This window comes from Bos mutus, chromosome 20, assembly GCF_027580195.1.
Source record: "Bos mutus isolate GX-2022 chromosome 20, NWIPB_WYAK_1.1, whole genome shotgun sequence".
NCBI classification, from domain to species: Eukaryota; Metazoa; Chordata; class Mammalia; order Artiodactyla; family Bovidae; genus Bos; species Bos mutus.
Window position 1 is genome coordinate 56,419,854 of NC_091636.1, and position 22,160 is coordinate 56,442,013.

A 22,160-nucleotide genomic window follows, 5' to 3' on the forward strand; every position below is an offset into this window, starting at 1 on the left:
AAAAGCCTCAGTCCTAGTTCTGGAACATTATGGGCTCAGACCTTCGAGGCGAGGGTCTGGGCTGTGTGAATCTTGTTGCTGAGCCTAGGATCTTGACTCAGGGAATGGTCATTCCAGGAGGCCCATTGAGGTGAGACTGTGATCCTGTACAGTGTATTATTAGGGTGTGATCAAGGTTTCATCACCTGGATAGGGGTTGGCTGGAGCTGGGGAGGCAGAGTCCTGGCCAGGCTTCCCATGAGGAAGAAGAGAAGGACCAGGGTAGGGATGGGCTGGAGAACCAGGCTGACCAACAGGGCAAGACCAAGTGGGGTGGGGGCCACATGAAAGCACCAGGACTAGGGTGTCCAGTTCCCTCCATCCTTGGGTTTTCAGAGTGACGAAGCTGGAGGAATAAGATCGACAGCTGGGGCAGTGCTGTCAGAACTGCAGAGTGTCTGACCCTTGTGGGGCCCTGGACAGGGTGCGTTGGAATGGGGTCTGGGAAGGAATGAGAATGAGAGGAGCCCATATGACAGTTGCTCTTTCAACCCTGCTATCTAGGGACTTCACTGGCGGTCCAGTGGTTAAGATTCCTCACTTTCACCACAGGAGGTGTGTGTTTGATCCCTGGTTGGGGATTGAAGACCCCTGCATGCCTCACCAGGGCCCCAAATTTTTTTTAAAGAATCCAAGCAAAACAACCACTCCCCTGCTATCTAGAACATTCTGGTGCTTTAGATTGGTTGATTAAAGTGGGAGGCCGAGGGACTCTGTAGATGATATGTAAACAGAGCAGTGGACTTGGAGTCAAGAAGACCCAAACTCTTTGGGTTATATGCTGCACGTTTTTTGACTAATTGCTCTAACCTAGTCTATTTATCGGAGAAGGCAATGGCACCCCACTCCAGTACTCTTGCCTGGAAAGTCCCATGGATGGAGGAGCCTGGTAGGCTGCAGTCCATGGGGTTGCTAAGAGTCTTGCACGACTGAGCAACTTCACTTTCACTTTTCACTTTCATGCATTGGAGAAGGAAATGGCAACCCACTCCAGTGTTCTTGCCTGGAGAATCCCAGGGACGGGGGAGCCTGGTGGGCTGCCGTCTATGGGGTCGCACAGAGTCGGACACGACTGAAGCGGCTTAGCAGTAGCAGCAGTCTACTTATAAGTGTATGATTTCCAAATATCTAGCTTCCCAGGTTGTGCAGGAGCATTAAATGAGATGAAAATGTAGAAAAACTTACAGCTATCAAAGGGGAAAGGAAGTGGAAGGGAGGGATAAATTACGAGTATAGGATTAACAGATGCAAACTGCTATGCACAAGACAGGTGTGTGTGTGTCTGTGTGTGCTAAGTCGCTTCAGTCGTGCCCAACTCTGTGCGACCCTATGGACTGTAGCCCACCAGGTTTCTCTATCCATGGGATTCTCCAGGCAAGAATGCTGGAGTAGATTGCTGTGCCCTCCTTCAGGGTCTCTTCCTGACCCAGCAAGCTAACCTGTGTCTCTTACATGTCCTGCATTGGCAGGCAGATTCTTTACCACTTACACCACCTGGGAAGCCCACACAGAGAGATAAGCAACAAGAATTTACTGTGTAACACAGGGAACTATATTCAGTATGTTGCAATAACCTATCATGGAAAATAATCTGAAAAAATATATATATATAACTGAATACCTTTGCTATACACCTGAAACTAACACAATAAAATGAGATGAACATGTGAAAATATTTAGCACACGGTAAGTCCTCATGACACCTCAGCTGCTTTTTTTCTCGGGCTCTCATAAAGGTTGATTGAATTCCTTACTGTGTGTCTGGTCCCCCTTTCTCCTTCCCAAGAGCTAGTCGTCTTAGAAGCCCCTTCCACCCCTGCCACTGTGGATTGAACTCAGTGTTTACATTCATTTATTTATGAAGGAAGAGGGCCCAAGTTCAGCTCAGATTTGGATCAGCCGAAAGGTATTACTTCTGCACTTACAGTTCATGAACTCAGAGGATGTTTGGATGGGAAATGCCCAGGGGAATCATTGCAGTTCATTATTTGCAAACCTGGCTGTTAACACGGAGACTCCTGTGCCCCACCCCAAGGATTCTGCTCTCCCAGGTCCAGTGTGGTGCCCAGGAATCTGTATTTGGAAAAAGTGTCCTGCATGATTCTGATGGTCAGTTTGGGGAAGGACTTATCTAGCCACTGTCCACTTTGCAGATGAAAATACTGAGGTGTAGAGAGGAGGATGGAGGTGTTTCTCACTGGCCATGTGATTTGGGGCTGAAATTCAAACTTTGCAGTCGCCACTGGGCACACATACCATATATCTCCTTGCTATTGGCATAAAAGCCTATGTAAACCCAGGTGGCTCACTGGTAAAGAATCCACCTGCTGATACAGAAGATGCAAGTTCAGTCTCTAGGACTGGAAGATCCCCTGGAGAAGGAAATGGAAACCCACTCCAGTAGTCTTGCCTGGAAATTTCCCTGGACAGAGGAGCTGGTGGTGAGGGGGTGGGCAATACAGTCCATGGGGTCACAAAACAGTCCGACATGACTTAGCGACTGAACAACAAAACCGACAGCGATGCCGTGAAAACAGATGCCTGACCTTGTATTTATTTTTTTCCCTCCTCTGTGCTTCTGGGTCTCACTGTCCCTTTTCTGGTCTCCACCATCCCCCCGCCCCCCCCCCAAACCCCCCTTCCCCTTGCCTTCCCTCCGTCATGCCCCATTGCAATGCATGGCTCTGATAGCATCTATTTCTTCTTTTTCTAGCTCCTTTCTGTGATGGAATCTTGGAGTTAGTCTTTAACTTACTGGGAACTCGTTGGAATGGGCTGTAGAGGTTGACTCACTAACCCTACTTGGAAGTCAGCTTCTACTGAGCTGCAGAGACCACCTGGGACAGGTGTGGGGTATGGTGGATGGGCAGATATTGTAGCCCAGGTGGCGGTGCTAGAAACCCACTGCTCACCCGGGTGCTCCTGACTTGATTTGCCCGTGGCTTTTCTCCTAATTCCTTTGCAGAGCTGGGGTAGGGTAGGCCTGAGTTTGCCTTGCCTTGACCTCAGTTGGACTTGGTTCCTCTCTAGCTGTGCCCTTGGCTTCTCCCACTCCCTGGGCTCAAGAACACAGACGCCCCGAGGCTCCTCCCCACAGTCTTGTGGTTTGTCCCCTGTGAGTTGCTTAGCTGGGCACATTCCCTGAATTCACTGGATTATCACCACTGGTTTCTACTGGAGCCAGCCCGACTCCCTCTTCCACTGACTGCAGTGGACCCTTTCTGATTGCCTCATTCTGATGCTTCCCTGCCTATGGGTGGCTTCCAAAATGTCTCCTCTCCCTGGGTCAAGAGGCTCACCTCTTTATTTTTCTTCATACTTCTCACCTCTCTTGCTTCTGATTCACTTTTTTGGTCATTGCAACTAAAGTACTTCTCTGGAAAAAGAAAAAAAAAGCACTTCTTTGGAGACTAACACTTCAGAGTTTTAGTCTCTGATTTGCAATTTCTTGAGTCATTACTTTATCTCACTAGATTGCATGATTACCCTCTTCTTTCTCAATTATTTAAAATGTGTATTTAGCTGATTTCTAAGAAATACATCCCTCCCCACCTTGGCATATCTTCATGTTTAAACAGATTTGCATCTGGGACGCTATTACAATTCAGAGGGTCATTGTGTATTTGGCAGATTTTTCCCCCTTTTGTGGTGTGTGTGCTCAATCGTGTCTGACTCTGCAGTCCTTTGGACTGTAGCGCGCCAGGTTCCTCCGTCCATTGGATTTTTCAGGCAAGAATACTGAAGTGGGTTGCCATTTCCTCCTTCAGGGGATCCTCTTGACCCAGGGATTGAACCCATGTCTCCCGTGTTTTCCCCGTTGGTGGTGGGTGTGTAATTTCACATGGCATCTTCAGACAGTATTTTTGCTGGATAAAAGACCAGGAAAAATTAAAGCCAACTTCAGTGAAGATTCAGAATTTTGTGATATTAAAGAGGACTGCTGCCAGTACGCCTAACTCTTGACAAGATGATGGAATTATTTTCCAGAAAAATGTGATCTGGAGTTTGAATAATGTTGGATAAATCATATAAGGCCCTTCTTTTATGATTAGAGGTGTGTAATGTTAATGTAATATTTAATAAAGCTCTATCTAGGCAAAGCCTATGGTTCTGTATATTTCAATAAAGAAAAACTAAACTTCCTTTTTAGATCTCTGTTTTGAAAGAGCTACAAAGCCAACATTATAGATGAATTTGTGCTTGAGAACTTGGAGAGTTTCAATGCCTTTGTCTTTCTTTCTCTGGAGACAAAAAATAAAGTGTGTTTTTTTTTAGCTGTCAACAGCCTTCATTTCATTGTAAAAAGTGAGTTATACTTTACCCAGAAAGGAGGGTTAGGTTTTTACATGTGGGTTGAGCTAAATATTGTCCTTTTCATCCATTAACAAAGAAATTGTTGTTTCCTTTTGTGAATTATCCCTTTCTTTGCTTCTTAAGAAATGTATCCTGTCAAGCCATTTAATTTGGCCTTGCAAAGCTCATCAATGAAGTAATGGATGATTCAGTTAGTGTTTCCTTATCAAATAGATACACAACTAATCAAAAAAAAAAAAAAAAAAGAGGTTTAGAGACTGTAGTTGGCCACGGAGGGGAGGGTCACAGAAGGTGGCTGTGTACTTTCAGCTCCTCCTCATGTGCGCACTGTCCACACAGCCCTTCCTGGGCGCTCCCAGCCTGGCCCAGTGCTCTGCCGGCCGCCAGTCCTGAGTTGGAGCAGGCACCCTGGAGCCCCACGCACCTTTGAAATGCCTGAAACCAATGAGCTTTGAGGGAAGATCCCCCTGTCCATGGCTTATAGGCAGTGATTTCAGACTGATTTTATATTAGTCAAAGCCTATAATTTGATAGGAAAATTTTCTACTTAAAATCACAGTGCTTTCCAAAATGGACGTCATCCGGGAGCTCCCTGGTCTCCTCTATTTTTTTTTTTTTTCCACCATTAGAAGAGTCATGTAGTCACAGTCATGTAGATTTTCTCAGAGTCTGTTTTCCTTATACCCTCCCTTGTCTCTGAGTATACAGGTTGGGTCTTATTTCTTAGCAGAGCAGAGACTAGTGTTATAATCCATCCCAACAATACCAAGTGGACTGTGGCCACTGGTGACTTGAAACTAGATTCAAATGCAAATTGATGTACCTGAACTGGAGAAGAAAGTGTAGAATACAAAAAGGACAGAAAGAAAAAAGCAAATAGACAAATGTATTTATTCCAGTATAAAAATGAATCAGAAATGATGCTATACTAGCATGGCTGGACATCATCCGTAAACTGTAATTATCACAAGCTAGACATGAGTCAGCCTGGTCATGCAGTGTTTTTTTAAAGCAATCATCGCCCTGAGATGTAGAAATTGGACACAACTTGCTAAAAGAAAGTACACACAGTGAATTGCAGAACTTGACCTTTCCAATAACTGTTAAACCATACAGTACGTCTTTATAAGACAGATGGGTATCATATATACATATGATTTTATATGTATAAGCATACATAATTTAATATATTTGTATACAAAGTATGATTGTCATATGTAGTACTGACCTACGATGATATGTGCATGCTAAGTAAGTTGCTTCAGTCCAACTCCTTGTAACCCTGTGGACTATAGCTGGCCAGGCTCCTCTGTCTGTGGGATTCTCCAGGCAAGAATACTGGAGCAGGTCGCCATGCCTTCCTCCAGGGGATCTTCCCAACCCAGGAACTGAACCTGCGTCTCTTACATCTCTTGCACTGGTAGTGGGTTCTTTGCCACTAGCACCACCTGGCAAGCCTCACCTACCATGATGTGTATGTGTATATTATGGTTGTCATGTGTAATATGTACCTGTCTTGGCTTTCGGAGTCTGGATTATCCATTGTCAGATAAAAGAAGTACATGTAATACGCACTGTTATATTTAAAATGGGTAACTAACAAGGACCTCCTGTAGAGCACATGAAACTCCGCTCAGTGGTGTGTGGCAGCCTGGATGGGAGGGGAGTTTGGGGGAGGATGGAGACATGTATATGGATGGCTGAGCCCCTTCGGTCACTGCTCACCTGAAACTATAAGAGCCTTGTTCATCATCCATACCCCTGTACAAAACAAAAAGATTTAAAAAATATGCAAAATGGTATTTGAATTTAATTGGTTATGAAAAGCTCACGTGCAGAACAATATTTACCAGAGCCGGAGACTTAGGGGCTGGTAGGGCTTCTTACTAGTTCTCACTTGTAGGAAGCATCTGTTGATACAGTCAGGATCCCTCGGCTAATTTGGAGAAAGACAAGTGTCTATGATCTTTTTCTCGAACTAACAATGATTTTAAAGTGAAAGAAAAAAACCTTTCCAGGGCTGGCTGAAAGGGCGTGTGACCTGTGCAGACACGCAGAGCCTGGCGCCCAGAAGGCCCTGCACTTGGAGACTGATGCTCTGAGGCTGCAGTCTTATAATTCTTAGCCCTTCTGTCGAGGGATTTGTGTTTTGTTGGTGAAGCGCAACAGGACAGTGAAGCAAGGGGAGCAAGGAGCCTCAGCTCATGCGTGGGGTCTCCTCACCAGAGTGGGGTATGGGCACCCCCTCCCTGCCATTGGGTGCTGGCCCTGCCAGCCTCCCCCTCCCCACCCCACCCAGGATTGCTGCCCCAGGGCGGTGGGCAAGAGGAGGCCTGTGTTCCACTGTAACCCCCTGCTCCTCACTGAGGCGTGGGTGTGAGACACAGACCACCACCTTTGCCCGGCCCGGAGAGCCCCAGTACTCCGAGTGACCAGTTGGCAGGGGCCTCACCCCTGCCCTGGATCCAGGTCCCGAACCCGCCCTGGAGTAGGGGCTGCAGTGTCTTAGGGAGCCCCCCTTTGTTGTGGGTGGGGCCTGCAGCCTGGTGGGAAGGGGAGGTTGATTTCTCCACCACCAGCACCCACATGTTCAACTTGCACTGGACTCGGAAAGCCACGAAGGCCCCAGCGTGAGAGACACCTGTCCACAGCCTCTTCCTCTTAAAAGTCTGTGCTTTTTCACTCTGCTTCCTGGGGCCTCATGGGCATCCTGCATTGTGACTGCAACCCGTCTCTGAATCGTTGTTCAGCAGCATTCAGGAATCCTCTGGCCACCTGGGTGAGGGGGTCACTGTGTGTGTCTGTGAATTCTGTGAATGGGTGGATCAGCAAGGTCACCTGGGTCTTGGGCTCGGGTCAGGCTGTTCCATGTGATATTTGCTGGCAGGTCCTAATGTTGTTTAGTTCTACTGAGAATGTTCCCAGACCTCACAGTGTAATCCTCAGCATCAGCCAAGCAGATCAGCACTTATAGACACTCAGACCCGAGGAATGCAGCAGGTTTCAACAAGGTGTTTAAGAAAAGTGTCTCATTAGATCTTTATGGACAGGATGGACTAACATGGGCAGAAGATAATGGCAAGCTGGATGGTCTGTCATATTCATAAAGTACCGATTAATAATAGTAAACTAGGTCTCCGTGGGAATCACCAGGCTCCAGTCCTGATCCGTCTTTGATGAGGATGAGGACAGAAGACACACAGACGTCAGATGTGTGGGTGTCATGGCACTGGGTACGAGAACGAAGGTGGTTGATGCCACCAATAAGGGCTGTAGGTTTGATTGATGGGCTGTCAAACAGGCACCAACGTAATAAGGCATACTGAGATTCAAAAGTTGCAGCAGAAAAATAAAATCCGTGAAGGTTTTAGCCGCCTATAAATTGAAAAGCATGCTGATAGAGCTATTTTTAAAAAGGCTGTGTCCAAGTGAGTTAATGAGTTGAAAACTTATGAATACACAAAATGCTGCACACACATTTTCAGAGAAGTTTTATTTATAATCGCCCCGAATTGGAAGCAACCAAGATGTCCTTCAGGAGGACAAACAGTGGTACTTGGATAAACGGTGGTGCAGCCTATGATGGGATGTTGCTGCTGCTGCTGCTGTATCACTGCAGTTGTGTCTGACTCTGTGCGACCCATAGATGGCAGCCCACCAAGGCTCTCCCGTCCCTGGGATTCTCCAGGCAAGAACACTGGAGTGGGTTGCCATTTCCTTCTCCAATGCGTGAAAGTGAAAAGTGAAAGCGAAGTCGCTTAGTCGTGTCTGACTCTTAGCGACCCCATGGACTGTAACCCACCAGGCTCCTCCATCCATGGGATTTTCCAGGCAAGAGTACTGAAGTGGGGTGCCATTGCCTTCTCCATACTCAGTAATAAAAAGAAGCGAGTTATCAAACCATGAAAAGACAGAGGAACTTAAATAAATTCTAAGTGAAAAGAGCCAGTCTGAAAAAGTTACCTGCTATGCGATTGCAGCTATATGACATTCTGGAAAAGGCAAACTCATAGGTACAGTAAAATGACCAGTGGTCACCAGGGTTTATGGGGAGAGAGAGAGGTATGACCATGTGGAGCTCAGGGATTTTTAGGGCAGCGAAAATATGCCAGGTGACACTGTCATGATGGATACGCAAAATTCTACATTTGTCAGAACCCACAGACTGTGTGACAGAGTGAGCTCTCCTGTGATCTATGGACTTGGTTAATAACATATCAGTATTGGTTCGTCAGTCATAACACATGTATCACAGTGAAGCAAGATGTTAATACTAGGAGACACTGCAGGTGGGATGGGAGGATAGGGGAGGAGGGGATATGGGAAGTCTCTGCACAGTCTATTCAGTTTTTCTGTAAACCTAAAACTGCTCTAAAAACACAGCCTATTAATTCTTTAAAAAGTGTATAAGTAGAGCTTTGGAATCCAGAACAAAGGGATTCAAGGCCCTTCCTGGCTCCCCTACAGATGCCCAGTGGGAGCATTTGGTCTGAAAAGAGTCACCCCTGGAGCCTGGCCAGAGTTGGATTAGACACATGGGGAAGAGGTGACGGGACCAGGGATGTTTGTGCTGACGAGGCATGATCATGACCCCCACTTTCTGCAACCTTGGTGGTGGTGGCTGGTGTCACTGAGGAGTGCTCTTGGGATCTCTTGTGTCAGTTCAGCACACCCTGAGCAGACATACTTTCCAAACTCAGTAACAGCCCTTCTAGCTGTTTTCATGTAGTAACAGGAGGAGGAAGAAGAGGAGCTTGTGTTTTGGAGGTGTTTTTGCAAGGTGGTGAGAGAGCTGGCTTAGAGCCAAGCTGTTTGGATTCCCAGATCCTGTCTGGATCCTGGTCCCACCTCCCCTGACTTTGGGGCCTTAAGAAAATTTCTTAACCTCTCCTTGCTCATCTGCAAAATGGGGCTACGTAGTAGCTTCCTCATGGGATTGTTATAAGGATTAAATGAGTGAATACATACATTGTTATAAGGATTAAACAAGTGAATACATACATTGTTATAAGGATTAAATGAGTGAATACATACATTAAATGATGTCTAGAGCCATGCTTGCACTCACTAGACATCAGCTATTCTATTCACTGCAATGTGGTTCTGTAGTAGCTTCCTCATGGGATTGTTATAAGGATTAAATGAGCAAATACATGCATTGTTATAAGGATTAAACGAGTGAATACGTATATTAAATGATGTCTAGAACCACGCTTGCACTTACTAGACATCAGCCGTTCTATTCACTGCAATGTGGCTCTGGATAGCAGAACTTGAGCCTCTGGGTCAAGGGAGGCTGGCGTTAAGGGCACTTTGTCACTCTCCTGTCCAAGCCTCTCATTGTTTCCCTGCTTCCCCTGTTCCCAGACCCAGAATGCCTTTGGTGCCTTTTTACCTGGCAGAGTCCAACAGCTTAAACGCCACCCTCTCTCAAGAGCTCTCTCTGCCTTTCTTATATGGTCATCGGTCCTCTTTCCTGTTTCCACAGTCTTGTGGAAAGTACTTGGGTTAAACATAGCTGTTTACTTGTCTGCTTCTCAGCTTCTCTGGGATTTAGTCATCAGCCCAGGGCCTGACAGTCACTGGTTATGGAATGAAATGGGATTTCCCCTTCCCCCAGTAATAAAAGGACACTGTAGGGAGCTGGATGCAGAAGACATGCTGAGCTTCCCCATATGAGATGTGTTTCAGTAGGACTGGGTGATGCTTACCGAGGGAATCATGGGTTGGATGAAAAAGTGTAGTCGTCTCTGAGTAGTGCCACAGAGTGCCAGAATCAGAATCGCTTATGGCCGGCAGGCAGGGATTTTTTTGTTTTTGTTTTTGTTTTTTTTGATGTCCTATAAGACAGTTTTCATAAAAGAAAAGATCGGTTTGAAACAACTCTGTTCAACTATTTTTTTTAAAAGATGTTACTTATTTATTTTATTTTTGGCCGCAGTGGGTTTTCACTGCTTCAGGAAGGCTTTCTCTAGGTGCAGCAAGCGGGGGCTACTTTTTGTTGTGGTGCTGGGGCTTCTCATTGCTGTGGCTTCTCTTGTGCGGAACTCAGGCTCTACGCGAATGATCTCCATAGTTGTGGCACACAGCCTGGGTTGCTCTGAGCCATGTGGGATCTTCCAGGGCCAGGAATCGAACCCATGTCCCCTGCATTGGCAGGCAGGTTCTTTACCACTAGACCACCAGAGAAGCCCTCTATTCAACTATTTTTTTTTAAAGTATAATTTGATTTAGTCAGATTGTAACCCTGTTATTCTTGAGCTTTCAATTTTAGCTATCATAGCATTATTATGTTTATAAATCCAAGAAATTTTAGCAGTCACTTTCAAGAGAGTCTTTGATGAATGATTGTGTGTGTTAGTGGCTCAGTCATGTCCAACTCATTGCGATACCATGGGCTGCAGCACACCAGATTCTCTGTCCATGGGATTCTCCAGGCAAGAATACTGGAGTGGGTTGCTATTCCCTTCTCCAGGGAACCTTCCCAACTCAGGGATCGAAGCCAGGTCTCCTGCAGTGCAGGCAGATTCTTTATCATCTGAGAATGGTTTCATTAAAAACTTTCATTATACTTCTTTCCACATGTTAAACTGCATTTGTAAAGTTTATATTTTTCCTGTCCCTTTAAAGTGTTTTATTATCAAAGGTTACTACAGTTTATACCAAAGGGACTCAGGAACCAACCTGATTAACCCACCAAGATGGGCCACTTGAGGGTCCGTAGGGATGAGACTCCGGGGGCTGTGGCACATCATTCATAAACACTGAAAAGGAATGAAGGAGACCAGCTTCTCTACCTTTACCTTAAATCTTAGTATTAGAGAACACTAAGGTCTCATTTTTTTTGAGGGCTGGTAAATAAAGAGAAGGAATCAAGTGTTGATCCCGCCTTTGCCTTGAGATCCATCTCTTCTGGTCATCCGACATTGATGAAGGGAAGTTTCTCTTGATCGATGTGACCTAGCTAACACCTGAAGCTAGAATGAAGTGCTCCCACCCCCGGGTAGCCCCTGAGGAAATATCAGCCAGGCAGCCATCACCAATGGCTGCTAACGTCACAGAATCGAGACAGTGGTCACTGGGTACCTGCTGATGGGAGCACACAGGTTCACCTGTCGTGCAGCTCTATAGAAGAAGAAACTGAGCCGAAATCTGGTCAAGACTGCAGATGCAACTGCCAGTTTTCACAGTCTGCAGAAGGGGTAAAGGAAAATGTTACACTAAGCCACAAGGATACAAGAAATGATTCTGACTTTGGAAAGCTTTACTGGACAAATGAGTCTGTTTCTTCCATGATAATTTTAAGCAAAAACAGTAATAATAATAAATAGAGAGAGACAGATGAGGGGCAGACAGGAAACCTACAAATTACAGGAAACTTAAAACTCACATCTACCGTTTCAGTGTATGATTTTTTCAGATTCTGGTTCAGTCTTTCAGTGTTTTTGTGTGTGTGTGTACACATGTGTGCAAAAGATGAGTGGGCAATTGGGAATGCTGACAGGCACCTGACGACATCAAAGAATGTTTGCATTAAGGACATTGAGCAGTATTATTAGATGTGATAGTGATATTGTTGTTAGGTTAAAAGTCCCTTTTTGTTTTTGAAGATAAATGACATTTGCAAATACACACACAAAAAATAAAATTTTGTGAAGTTTGACATTTACTTCAAATAATTTAGCTGTGTATGTGGTGGAGAGAGCTTCAGTTCAGTTCAGTTCAGTTGTTCAGTCGTGTCTGACCCTTTGTGATCCCATGGACTGCAGCATGCCAGGCCTCCTTGTCCATCACCAACTCCCGGAGTTCACTCAGACTCACGTCCATCGAGTTGGTGATGCCATCCAGCCATCTCATCCTCTGTCATCCCCTTCTCCTCCTGCCCCCGATCCCTCCCAGCATCAGAGTCTTTTCCAATGAGTCAACTCTTCACATGAGGTGGCCAAAGTACTGGAGTTTTAGCTTTAGCATCAGTCCTTCCAACGAACATTCAGGACTAATTTCCTTTAGGATGGACTGGTTGGATCTCCTGGCAGTCCCAGGGACTCAAGAGTCTTCTCCAACACCACAGTTCAAATGCATCAATTCTTTGGCGCTCAGCTTTCTTTATAGTCCAACTCTCACATCCATACATGACTACTGGAAAAACCATAGCCTTGACTAGACGGACCTTTGTTGGCAAAGTAATGTCTCTGCTTTTAAATATGCTCTCTGCTGCTGCTGCTAAGTTGCTTCAGTCATGTCCGACGCTGTGTGACCCCATAGACGGCAGCCCACCAGGCCTACCATCCCTGGGATTCTCCACGCAAGAATACAGGAGTGGGTTGCCATTTCCTTCTCCACTGCATGAAAGTGAAAAGTGAAAGTGAAGTCGCTCAGTCGTGTCTGACTCTTAGCAACCCCATGGACTGTAGCCCACCAGGCTCCTCTATCCATGGGATTTTCCAGACAAGAGTACAGAGTGGGGTGCCATCGCCTTCTCCGAAATATGCTGTCTAGGTTGGTCATAACTTTTCTTCCAAAGAGTAAGTGTCTTTTTACTTCATGGCTGCAATCACCATCTGCAGTGATTTTGGAGCCCAAGAAAATAAATCTGTTTATTTTTTAGATTTGTTTCTCCACTGTTTCTCCATCTGTTTGCCATGAAGTGATGGGACTGGATGCCATGATCTTAGTTTTCTGAATGTTGAGCTTTAAGCCAACTTTTCACTCTCCTCTTCCACTTTCATCAAGAGATTCTTTAGTTCCTCTTCACTTTCTGCCATAAGGGTGGTGTCATCTGCATATCTGAGGTTATTGATATTTCTCCAGGCAGTCTTGATTCCAGCTTGTGCTTCCTTCAGCCCAGCATTTCTCATGGTGTACTCTGTATAGAAGTTAAATAAGCAGGGTGACAATGTACAGCCTTCACGTACTCCTTTTCGTATTTGGAACCAGTCTGTTGTTCCATGTCCAGTTCTAACTGTTGCTTCCTGACCTGCATACAGGTTTCTCAAGAGGCAGGTCAGGTGGTCTGGTATTCCCATCTTTTGAAGAATTTTCCATAGTTTATTGTGGTCCACACATTCACAGGCTTTGGCATAGTCAATAAAGCAGAAATAGATATAAAAATAGGAGAGAGCTTCAGTGTGTGGAAATATAAAGAAATAAGACTGGCCATGAATGGAGAATTGTTGAAGCTGGGTTTACTATACTTCAGTCTCTCTTTTTGTATATGTTTGAAAGATAACAAAATAAAAGTTTTAAAAAATGACCTTGTCTGACAACCAAGATCTCCCAAATATTAGGCAATTCCCATAAAATAAATACATTCATAAGTGTTCCCGTGATTTGAATTTCAAAATCAGAAGTCTAAATTATGCTACATATTTTAATTGCAACCATGAGATGAATCCTCATAACCAGTATAAATAACTAAAATACCAAAAATATGCAGGTTTTTCCTAAGTACAAATTATTAATATTAGGACTTTGTTTCTTAGACATTTCTATTCTTAGCTCTTGGACTGCAAAGACATGCATCGACCAAGGAGACATGCAATCCCATACAATTTTGGCATTTCCACTCCAAGTATTGAATAGTGATTGGGTTGCATTCTCATTTGGCTGAGGATCTTTAATGACAAATGAGACCCTTGGGCAAGATACCAACTAGTCCCTGGCTCAGGGCACATGAGGGGCATCCTCAGGGCTCTTGGAGTTGCTATGGTAGTGCCCTCTAAATGAGAGCTATTAGCAGCCAGGGCGATGGGTCAAAGTCCTATCATTCCCTAATTTTTGTATTCCTGGAAGATTGTAATTTCCACTAAAAGAATAAGTAATGACCAGCATTGCTTCAGTTCATTTTGCATTTCTTTGGTTTTTAAGACATCCTTAAATGGCTTCCTGGTTAGCTCAAAAGATATTTAAACTTGAGGGAACTTTCTCTCCTAGGTCTTTACCTGACTCTGAAGCAAAGGCCTTTCTAATGAAACATAGTAATCTAACATCTGCAGATTCCTTCTGATGCAATGTGAGTCACACTGAGTTACAACTCGTTGTGGAGACACTTAAGTGAGTTGCAGTCAGCATTTTAAAATATAGTGGAATTGAAGGAAAGTATCAGAAGTCATCACACATTATAAGGACAAATATCACTTTTGAAGCTGGTTTCATCTGTATGTATGTAGATATAAATTAATTTCTTACAGTGGATCATTATCAAAAATTCTGAGAACTGCCACTTCAGTGTGTTGTGGTTCAGTTGCTCAGTCATGTCCAGTTCTTTGCAACCCCACGGACTGCAGCACGCCAGGCTTCTTTGTCCTTCACTGTCTCTCGTGCTGGCAAAGTAATGTCTCTACTTTTTAATGTGCTGTCTAGATTTGTTATAGCTTTTCTTTCAAGGAGCAAGGGTCTTTTAATTTCATGTATGCAGTCACCATCTGCAGTGGTTTTGGAGCCCAAGAAAATAAAAGTCTCTCACTGTTTCCATTGTTTCCACAACTATTTGCCATGAAGTGGCCCAGTGTAGGCCCCCATAAATAGATATTTATTGAATGTAAATACTAGTATTTAAACCACCTATTTCAGAGGATCTCGGGGGAGGAGCCTGGGGTCTGGGAATCTGTATTTTAACAAGCTTTCCAGGCAGCCAGGCTGCTAACAGTTGCAGAACTATACTTAGGAAGCACTGACCTATTCTACCTACTCTGGCCCAGGTCACACACAGACAATTAGCATAAGAACCAGACCTTAAACTTGGGTTTCCCACATTCTGGGAGAGGGTTTACCTGTACTTCACCAGCATCTCATGTTGGCCACTTCCCACCAAGCACATTGCATAACCTTCCTGAATGCCAGTTTCCTCCCTATCTACCGTATCTTCCCTGCTGCCCTCAGGGATTTCCCTAAATCACTCAATTTCATTTTCCTACTCTATATCTTTGGCTTTTTCTCTACTGTCAGTAGAGTTAAAACCAAACTCCCTATATATCCTTCAGGGCTTGCCACAGTCAGCCCTGAGCCTGACACCTCAATCTCTTCTCTCTGCCAATCTCCCAACTCTCTTCTTTATCCCTTTGCTTCTGCTGGGGCTACCTCAGACCACCTGCATGCCCCAGGCACACCTCACCCTTGTCTGATTCTTCTACTCATGTTATATCCACTAATTGGAACTTAGCTTCTATTTACCTCTGAATTGCATCCATCCTCCCAGACTAAGTTCAGTGCCACTTTTCTAGATCTTCCCTGATTTGGAGTTAATAGTTTCTCCTCCTTTGGTTCTCTCTTCTCTTTGCCCATGTTTTGCTATAGCATTAAGACTCATTGCCTTGGATTTTGTTAGCACAGCCTGTGTTCATTTCTCTGATGAGGAAGTAAGTTCCTAGAAGGCAGTTTTCATGTATTCTTTATATATGTATGCTTCTTTATATTAATACATTCTACACTACTTTACAGTTAGTGTTAAGTGATATATATGTTAATTTGTCTGAGTTATGATCGCCCCAAGTGAAAGGATTCCCTGGTGGCTCAGTTGGTAAAGAATCTGCCTGTAGTGTGGGAGACCTGGGTTCAATCCCTGGGTTGGGAAGATCCCCTGGAGAAGGAAATGGCAACCCACTCCAGTATTCTTGCCTGGAGAGTCCCATGCCAGAGGAACCTGGCAGGCTTCAGTTCACAGGATTTCAAAGAAGTATTAATTAGCAGCTTAACCAACTAACTTATGTAAAATGGGCTTCAACCTCTGTATGAAGGCTCAAAGCTCCCTGTGACTTCTTTGCCTTTCCATTCCTTTATAAAACCAATCAAAAACAAACAAACCAAAAAAGTATTGTAGGGTTTGTGTGCTGTTCATCATAAAGAATTCTTTGTTTTCTTCTGGAGAGAAAGCGGGCAGATAGACAAAAGAGCAGTGATATTAGAGAGAAAGGGCTGGCAAACTGGGTTCCTAATAACTGCTCTTTTTAAGAGATTGGTGGGAAAATGGGTAGGAGTTAGAGAAATGAATATGGCATAAAACAGAAACTAAGACAGAATAGTAAGCAAAAGGCATCTACTTTAGCTACTCTCTGTGCATGAGAAGAGGCTTCCCTGATACCTCAGTTGGTAAAGAATCCGCCACCAATGCAGGAGACCCCAGAGAGAGTTTTGCCAGGAGAACGCACTGTTCATAGCAAACACCCTCTTCCAACAACACAAGAGAAGTCTCTACACATGGGCATCACCAGATGGTCAATACCAAAATCAGATTGATTATATTCTTTGCAGCTGAAGATGGAGAAGCTCTATATAGTCAGCAAAAACAAGACAGGGAGCTGACTGTGGCTCAGATCATGAACTCCTTATTGCCAAATTCAGACATAAACTGAAAAAGTAGGGAAAACCACTAGACCATTCAGGTATGACCTGAATCAAATCCCTTACGATTATCCAGTGGAAGTGACAAATAGATTTAAGGGATTAGATCTGATAGAGTGCCTGAAGAACTATGGATGGACGTTTGTGGCATTGTACAGGAGACAGGAATTAAGACCATTCCCAAGAAAAAGAAATGCAAAAAAGCAAAATGGCTGTCTGAGGAGGCCTTACAAATAGCTGTGAATAGAAGAGAAGTGAAAGGCAAAGGAGAAAAGTAAAGATATACACATTTGAATGCAGAGCTGCGAAGAATAGCAAGGAGAGATAAGAAAGCCTTCCTCAGAGATCAATGCAAAGAAATAGAGGAAAACAACAGATTGGGAAAGACTAGAGATCTCTTCAAGAAAATTAGAGATACCAAAGGAACATTTCATGCAAAGATGGGCTCAATAAAGGACAGAAATGGTATGGACCTAACAGAAGCAGAATATATTAAGAAGAGATGGGAAGAATACACAGAAGAACTGTACAAAAAAGATCTTCATGACCCAGATACTCATGATGGTGTGATCACTGACCTAGAGCCAGACATCCTGGAATGTGAAGTCAAGTGGGCCTTAGGAAGCATCACTACGAACAAAGCTAGTGGAGGTGATGGGATTCTAGTTGAGCTATTTCAAATCCTGAAAGATGATGCTGTGAAAGTGCTGCACTCAATATGCCAGCAAATTTGAAGACTCAGCAGTGGCCATTGGACTGGAAAAGGTCAGGTTTCATTCCAATCCCAAAGAAAGGCAATGCCAAAAAACATTCAAACTACTGCACAATTGCAGTCATCTCACACACTAGTAAAGTAATGCTCAAAATTCTCCAAGTCAGGCTTCAACAGTATGTGAACTGTGAGCTTCCAGATGTTCAAGATGGATTTAGAAAAGGCAGAGGAACCAGAGATCAAATTGCCAACCATCTGTTGGATCATCGAAAAAGTAAGAGAGTTCCAGAAAAACATCTATTTCTGCTTTATTGACTATGCCAAAGCCTTTGAATATGTGGATCACAATAAACTGTGGAAAATTCTTCAAGAGATGGGAATACCAGACCACCTGACCTGCCTCTTGAGAAACTTGTATGCAGGTCAGGAAGCATCAGTTAGAACTGGACATGGAACAACAGACTGGTTCCAAATCAGGAAAGGAGTACATGAAGGCTGTATATTGTCACCCTGCTTATTTAACTTATATGCAGAGTACATAATGAGAAACGCTAGGCTGGATGAAGCACAAGCTGGAATCAATATTGCTGGGAGAAGAAATATCAATAACTTCAGATATGCAGATGACATCACCCTTATGGCACAAAGTGAAGAGGAACTAAAGAGCCTCTTGATGAAAGTGAAAGAGGAGAGTGAAAAAGTTGGCTTAAGCTCAACATTCAGAAAACTAAGATCATGGCATCTGGTCCCATCACTTCATGGGAAATAGATGGGGAAACAATGGAAACAGTGGCTGACTTTATTTTTCTGGGCTCCAAAATGACTGCAGATGGTGATTGCAGCCATGAAATTAAAAGATGCTTCCTCCTTGTAAGGAAAGTTATGACCAACCTAGACAGTATATTAAAAAGCAGAGACATTACTTTACCGACAAAGGTCTGTCTAGTCAAAGCTATAGTTTTTTCGGTAGTCATGTACAGATGTGAGAGTTGGACTATAAAGAAAGCTGAATGCCAAAGAATTGGTGCTTTTGAACTGTGGTGTTGGAAAAGACTCTTGAGAGTCCCTTGGACTGCAAGGAGATCAAACCAGTCAATTCTAAAGGAAATCAGTCCTAAATGTTCAGTGAAAGGACTGATGCTGAAGCTGAAACTCTAATACTTTGGCCATCTGATGCAAAGAACTGACTCATTTGAAAAGAACCTGATGCTGGGAAAGATTGAAGGCAGGAGGAGAAGGGGACGACAGAGGATGAGATGGTTGCATGGCATCACCAACTCAATGGACATGAGTTTGAGAATACTGCAAGTGTTGTGATGGACAGGGTGGCCTGGCGTGCTGCAGTCCATGGGGTTGCAAAAAGTCGGACACGACTGAGCAACTGAACTGACTGACTGACTGTGCCTGAGAAGACCCTGCAGCTCTGCCTTTGTTATAATGATTCTGCTCCAGGTCAATTCTATTCCATCTAGCAGAGTGCTATTTGGGCCATACCCGAAATTGCAAATCCTCTGCCCAGATGGGCAGTTAGAGCAGAAAAGCCTGGCACAAAAGTACACATGGATCAGGTGCTTTTATTTCACTGTCTCTAATGCCTATTAAGTAACTTTCTTTCTTCTTTAATTTTTGGCTTCTCTGGGTCTTGGTTGCTGTGTACAGGCTTTCTCTAGTTGCGGCAAGTGGAAGCTGTTCTGTAGTTGCAGTGCTCGGGCTTCTCATTGTGGTGGCTTTTCTTGTTGCATAGCATGGGCTGTAGGTACATGGGATTCAGTTGTTTCACCTCGTGGGCTCTAGATCATGAGCTCAGTAGCTGTGGTTCACAGGCTTAGTTGCCCCCAGACATGTGGAATCTTCCTGGACCAGAGATTGAACCTGTGTCCCCTGCATTGGCAGGCAGATTCTTAACCACTGGCCCACCAGGGATGTCCCAAGTAACTTTCATATGGTCACGTTGTGGGTGCTTTTGACAAGTGAAATCATTATTGAATCTATTTTTTGTTTCTGTGGCAGAAAGTAAACCTAATTGTTTAAAAAGGGTAAAATCCTCAAATTGAAACAATGATTTGTCTGTTTTTTGCTGTGATAGGTTCCTTGCACTGACTCCATGGAGAGTGTATCACCTGATTTCCGTCATGATCCTTACACGTGTTATTATGCAGATAATAAAGGATATGATTTTGTCTAGAACAAGAGGTAAGAAAACTTTGAATTCATTTTTATGGCATTTAATTTTCTAGACCCTGAATGTCTGACCTTTGTGTAGAGATTTTAACCAAGTGGTCTTTGAAAAGGAACAAAATAAACAGATTGTATAGGCACTGGCTTTTCTAGTTTAAATGTTTGTTAAGTGTTACTTTTAAATTTATTAAATTTATTTAGGTATTTATCATTTATTGAACAGATGTGTCCTTAGTCATAACTGCTGCTGCTGGGCAAATGGTCTGCGTGTGCTGGTTTCTATTTTGGCTCTGAGCACTGTTATTCTAAATGGCATTTTGATATTCAAGTAGGCCGCAGTGAGGATGACAGTTAAATATTTATTACATCCCACATGACGAAACTGAGCCATTGGAAAATGGACTGCTGCTGCTAAGTCATTTCAGTTGTGTCCGACTCTGTGCGACACCATAGATGGCAGCCCACCAGGCTTCTCTGTCCCTGGGATTCTGAGGCAAGAACACTGGAGTGGATTGCCATTTCCTTCTCCAATGCAGAAAAGTGAAAAGTGAAGGTGAACTCGCTCAGTCGTGTCCGACTCTTTGCGACCTCATGGATTGTAGCCTACCAGGCTCCTCGGTCCATGGGCTTTTCCAGGCAAGAGTACTGGAGTGGGTTGCCATTTCCTTCTCCAGGAAAATGGACTAGTTGATGTAAAATTTTTCTCTGCCTCAGTGGAGAAAAGCAGTGAATTCAGGGCTTAAAAACAATTAAGTTATGGTTAAATACATTTTTTTAATGAATTGAAAAAATAAATTCATTTTAAACACCAAATTTTGAAAATTCAAGTGAAAATTTGAATTATTTAAAATATTTGTGTAAGATTTAACTATGCTATACGTCTGAGTCAAGCGTTTCCATACTTGGAATGGGGGACTTCTTTCTACCAAGGTTTGAGCAAATGTTTGTAAGTAGGTAAAAATCCCTGCTTGGAATACTTGGGCTCCGTGAAATTAAGTGGAATAGGATTGATTCGATCAAAAGTAGCTAAGAGTGGGTTACAGTGAGGTAGTTGATTCCAATGAATGTAACCCCAATGGGTAATTTTGGTTGGGGTCCTTATGGGTGGATGCACATAAGAACTGTCCAGGGTCCTGTTCCCTTTTGGGGACACTGAGGCTGCTGCTGGAACCTCCCTGATGACATTCTTGGGACCAGGGATGTAAGCGGTTAGGGATGTACCATCATCTGTTAAGGAGGCACCATCACAGTGCTCTATAGGCTAGTCCTGGTACTTAGTTGCTCAGTCGTGTCCGATTCTTTGTGACTCCATGGACTGTAGTCCAGCCAGGCTCCTCTGTCCCTGGGAATTCTCCAGGCAAGAATACTGGAGTGGGTTGCCATTTCCTTCTGCAGGACATCTTCCCAACCCAGGGATTGAACCCAGGTCTCCCACATTGCTGGCAGATCCTTCACTGTCTGAGCTGCCAGGGAAGCCCCTACAGTGTTCTATCAGTTCAGTTCAGTTGCTTAGTCATATCTGACTCTTTGCGACCCCACAGACTGCAGCACACCAGGCTTCCCTGTCCATCACCAATTCCCGGAGCTTATTCAAACTCATGTCTATCGAGTCAGTGATGCCAGTGTATGGAACATTACAGTGCTCTATAGTGCACTTCAAATCCGGTTTATATTTTAAATCTGTATGGTTCTTAAATTAACTCATGTGTAAACCATTTAGAAAGATTGTTTCACATGGCTGTGTTTCAAGGTTTGGAGGTGATTCCTTGGAGGTGATAGATACCTCCAAGGTTTGGAGGTCCCTGTTCTGGGAACATGAACAGATTTGGTTTTGTCCAGTTACCACTTTTCTCAAATCTATATAGGCTGGTTTATATTCTTGTACATGTTCTTCCTTCTTGCCTTGTCCTCCTCCTCCCCACGCCCCTCTTTTCTGTTTCAGAGAATACCTTCTAACCTTAACCGGGCACCCGATGCTTTCTGTTCACCCTAACATATGCGTGCGTGCTCAGTTGTGTTCAACTCTTTGTGACCCCTTGGACTGTAGCCCACCAGGCTCTCTGTGCATAGAATTTTCTAGGCAAGATTACGGGAGTGGGTTGCCATTTGCTCTTCCAGGGGATCTTCCCGACTCAGGGATCAAACCCACATCTTCTGCATTGCAGGCGGATTCTTTACCGCTGAGCCATTGGGGAAGCCCCTTGGTTCGCCCTAGAAATACTAATTCTGCCTAGAGTTGGGGCTTCTTTGGTGGCTCAGATGGTAAAGAATCTGCCTGCAATGCAGAAGACCTGGGTTTGATCCTTGCCTTGGGAAGATCCCCTGGAGGAGAACATGGCAACCCACTCCAGTATTCTTGCCTGGAGAATCCCCATGGACAGAGGAGCCTGGCGGGCTATAGTCCATTGGGGTCATAAAGAGTCAGGCACGACTGAATGTGCACACATAACATTTTCCACATAAAGTAACATTTTGCAGGATTCAGGGATTAAGGCCTGATAGTTTTGGGGACCGTTATTCATCCTCCTACATAATTGGAACCTCTATACTATGATGAGAAATCCTCCTTATACCACAG

The 22,160-nt window shown here is 44.1% G+C and overlaps 1 protein-coding gene across 2 annotated transcripts in view; it reads left to right on the forward strand.

The window, feature by feature from the left end:
• RETREG1 (reticulophagy regulator 1) overlaps positions 1–22,160 on the forward strand; it is a 158,134-nt gene that overhangs the window by 22,668 nt on the left and 113,306 nt on the right. For both annotated transcript variants that reach the window (XM_070357698.1, XM_070357697.1), the window contains exon 2: positions 19,491–19,597. In XM_070357698.1, coding sequence (XP_070213799.1) covers positions 19,491–19,597 — 107 coding nt within the window. The remainder of the gene's footprint in view (positions 1–19,490; positions 19,598–22,160) is intronic.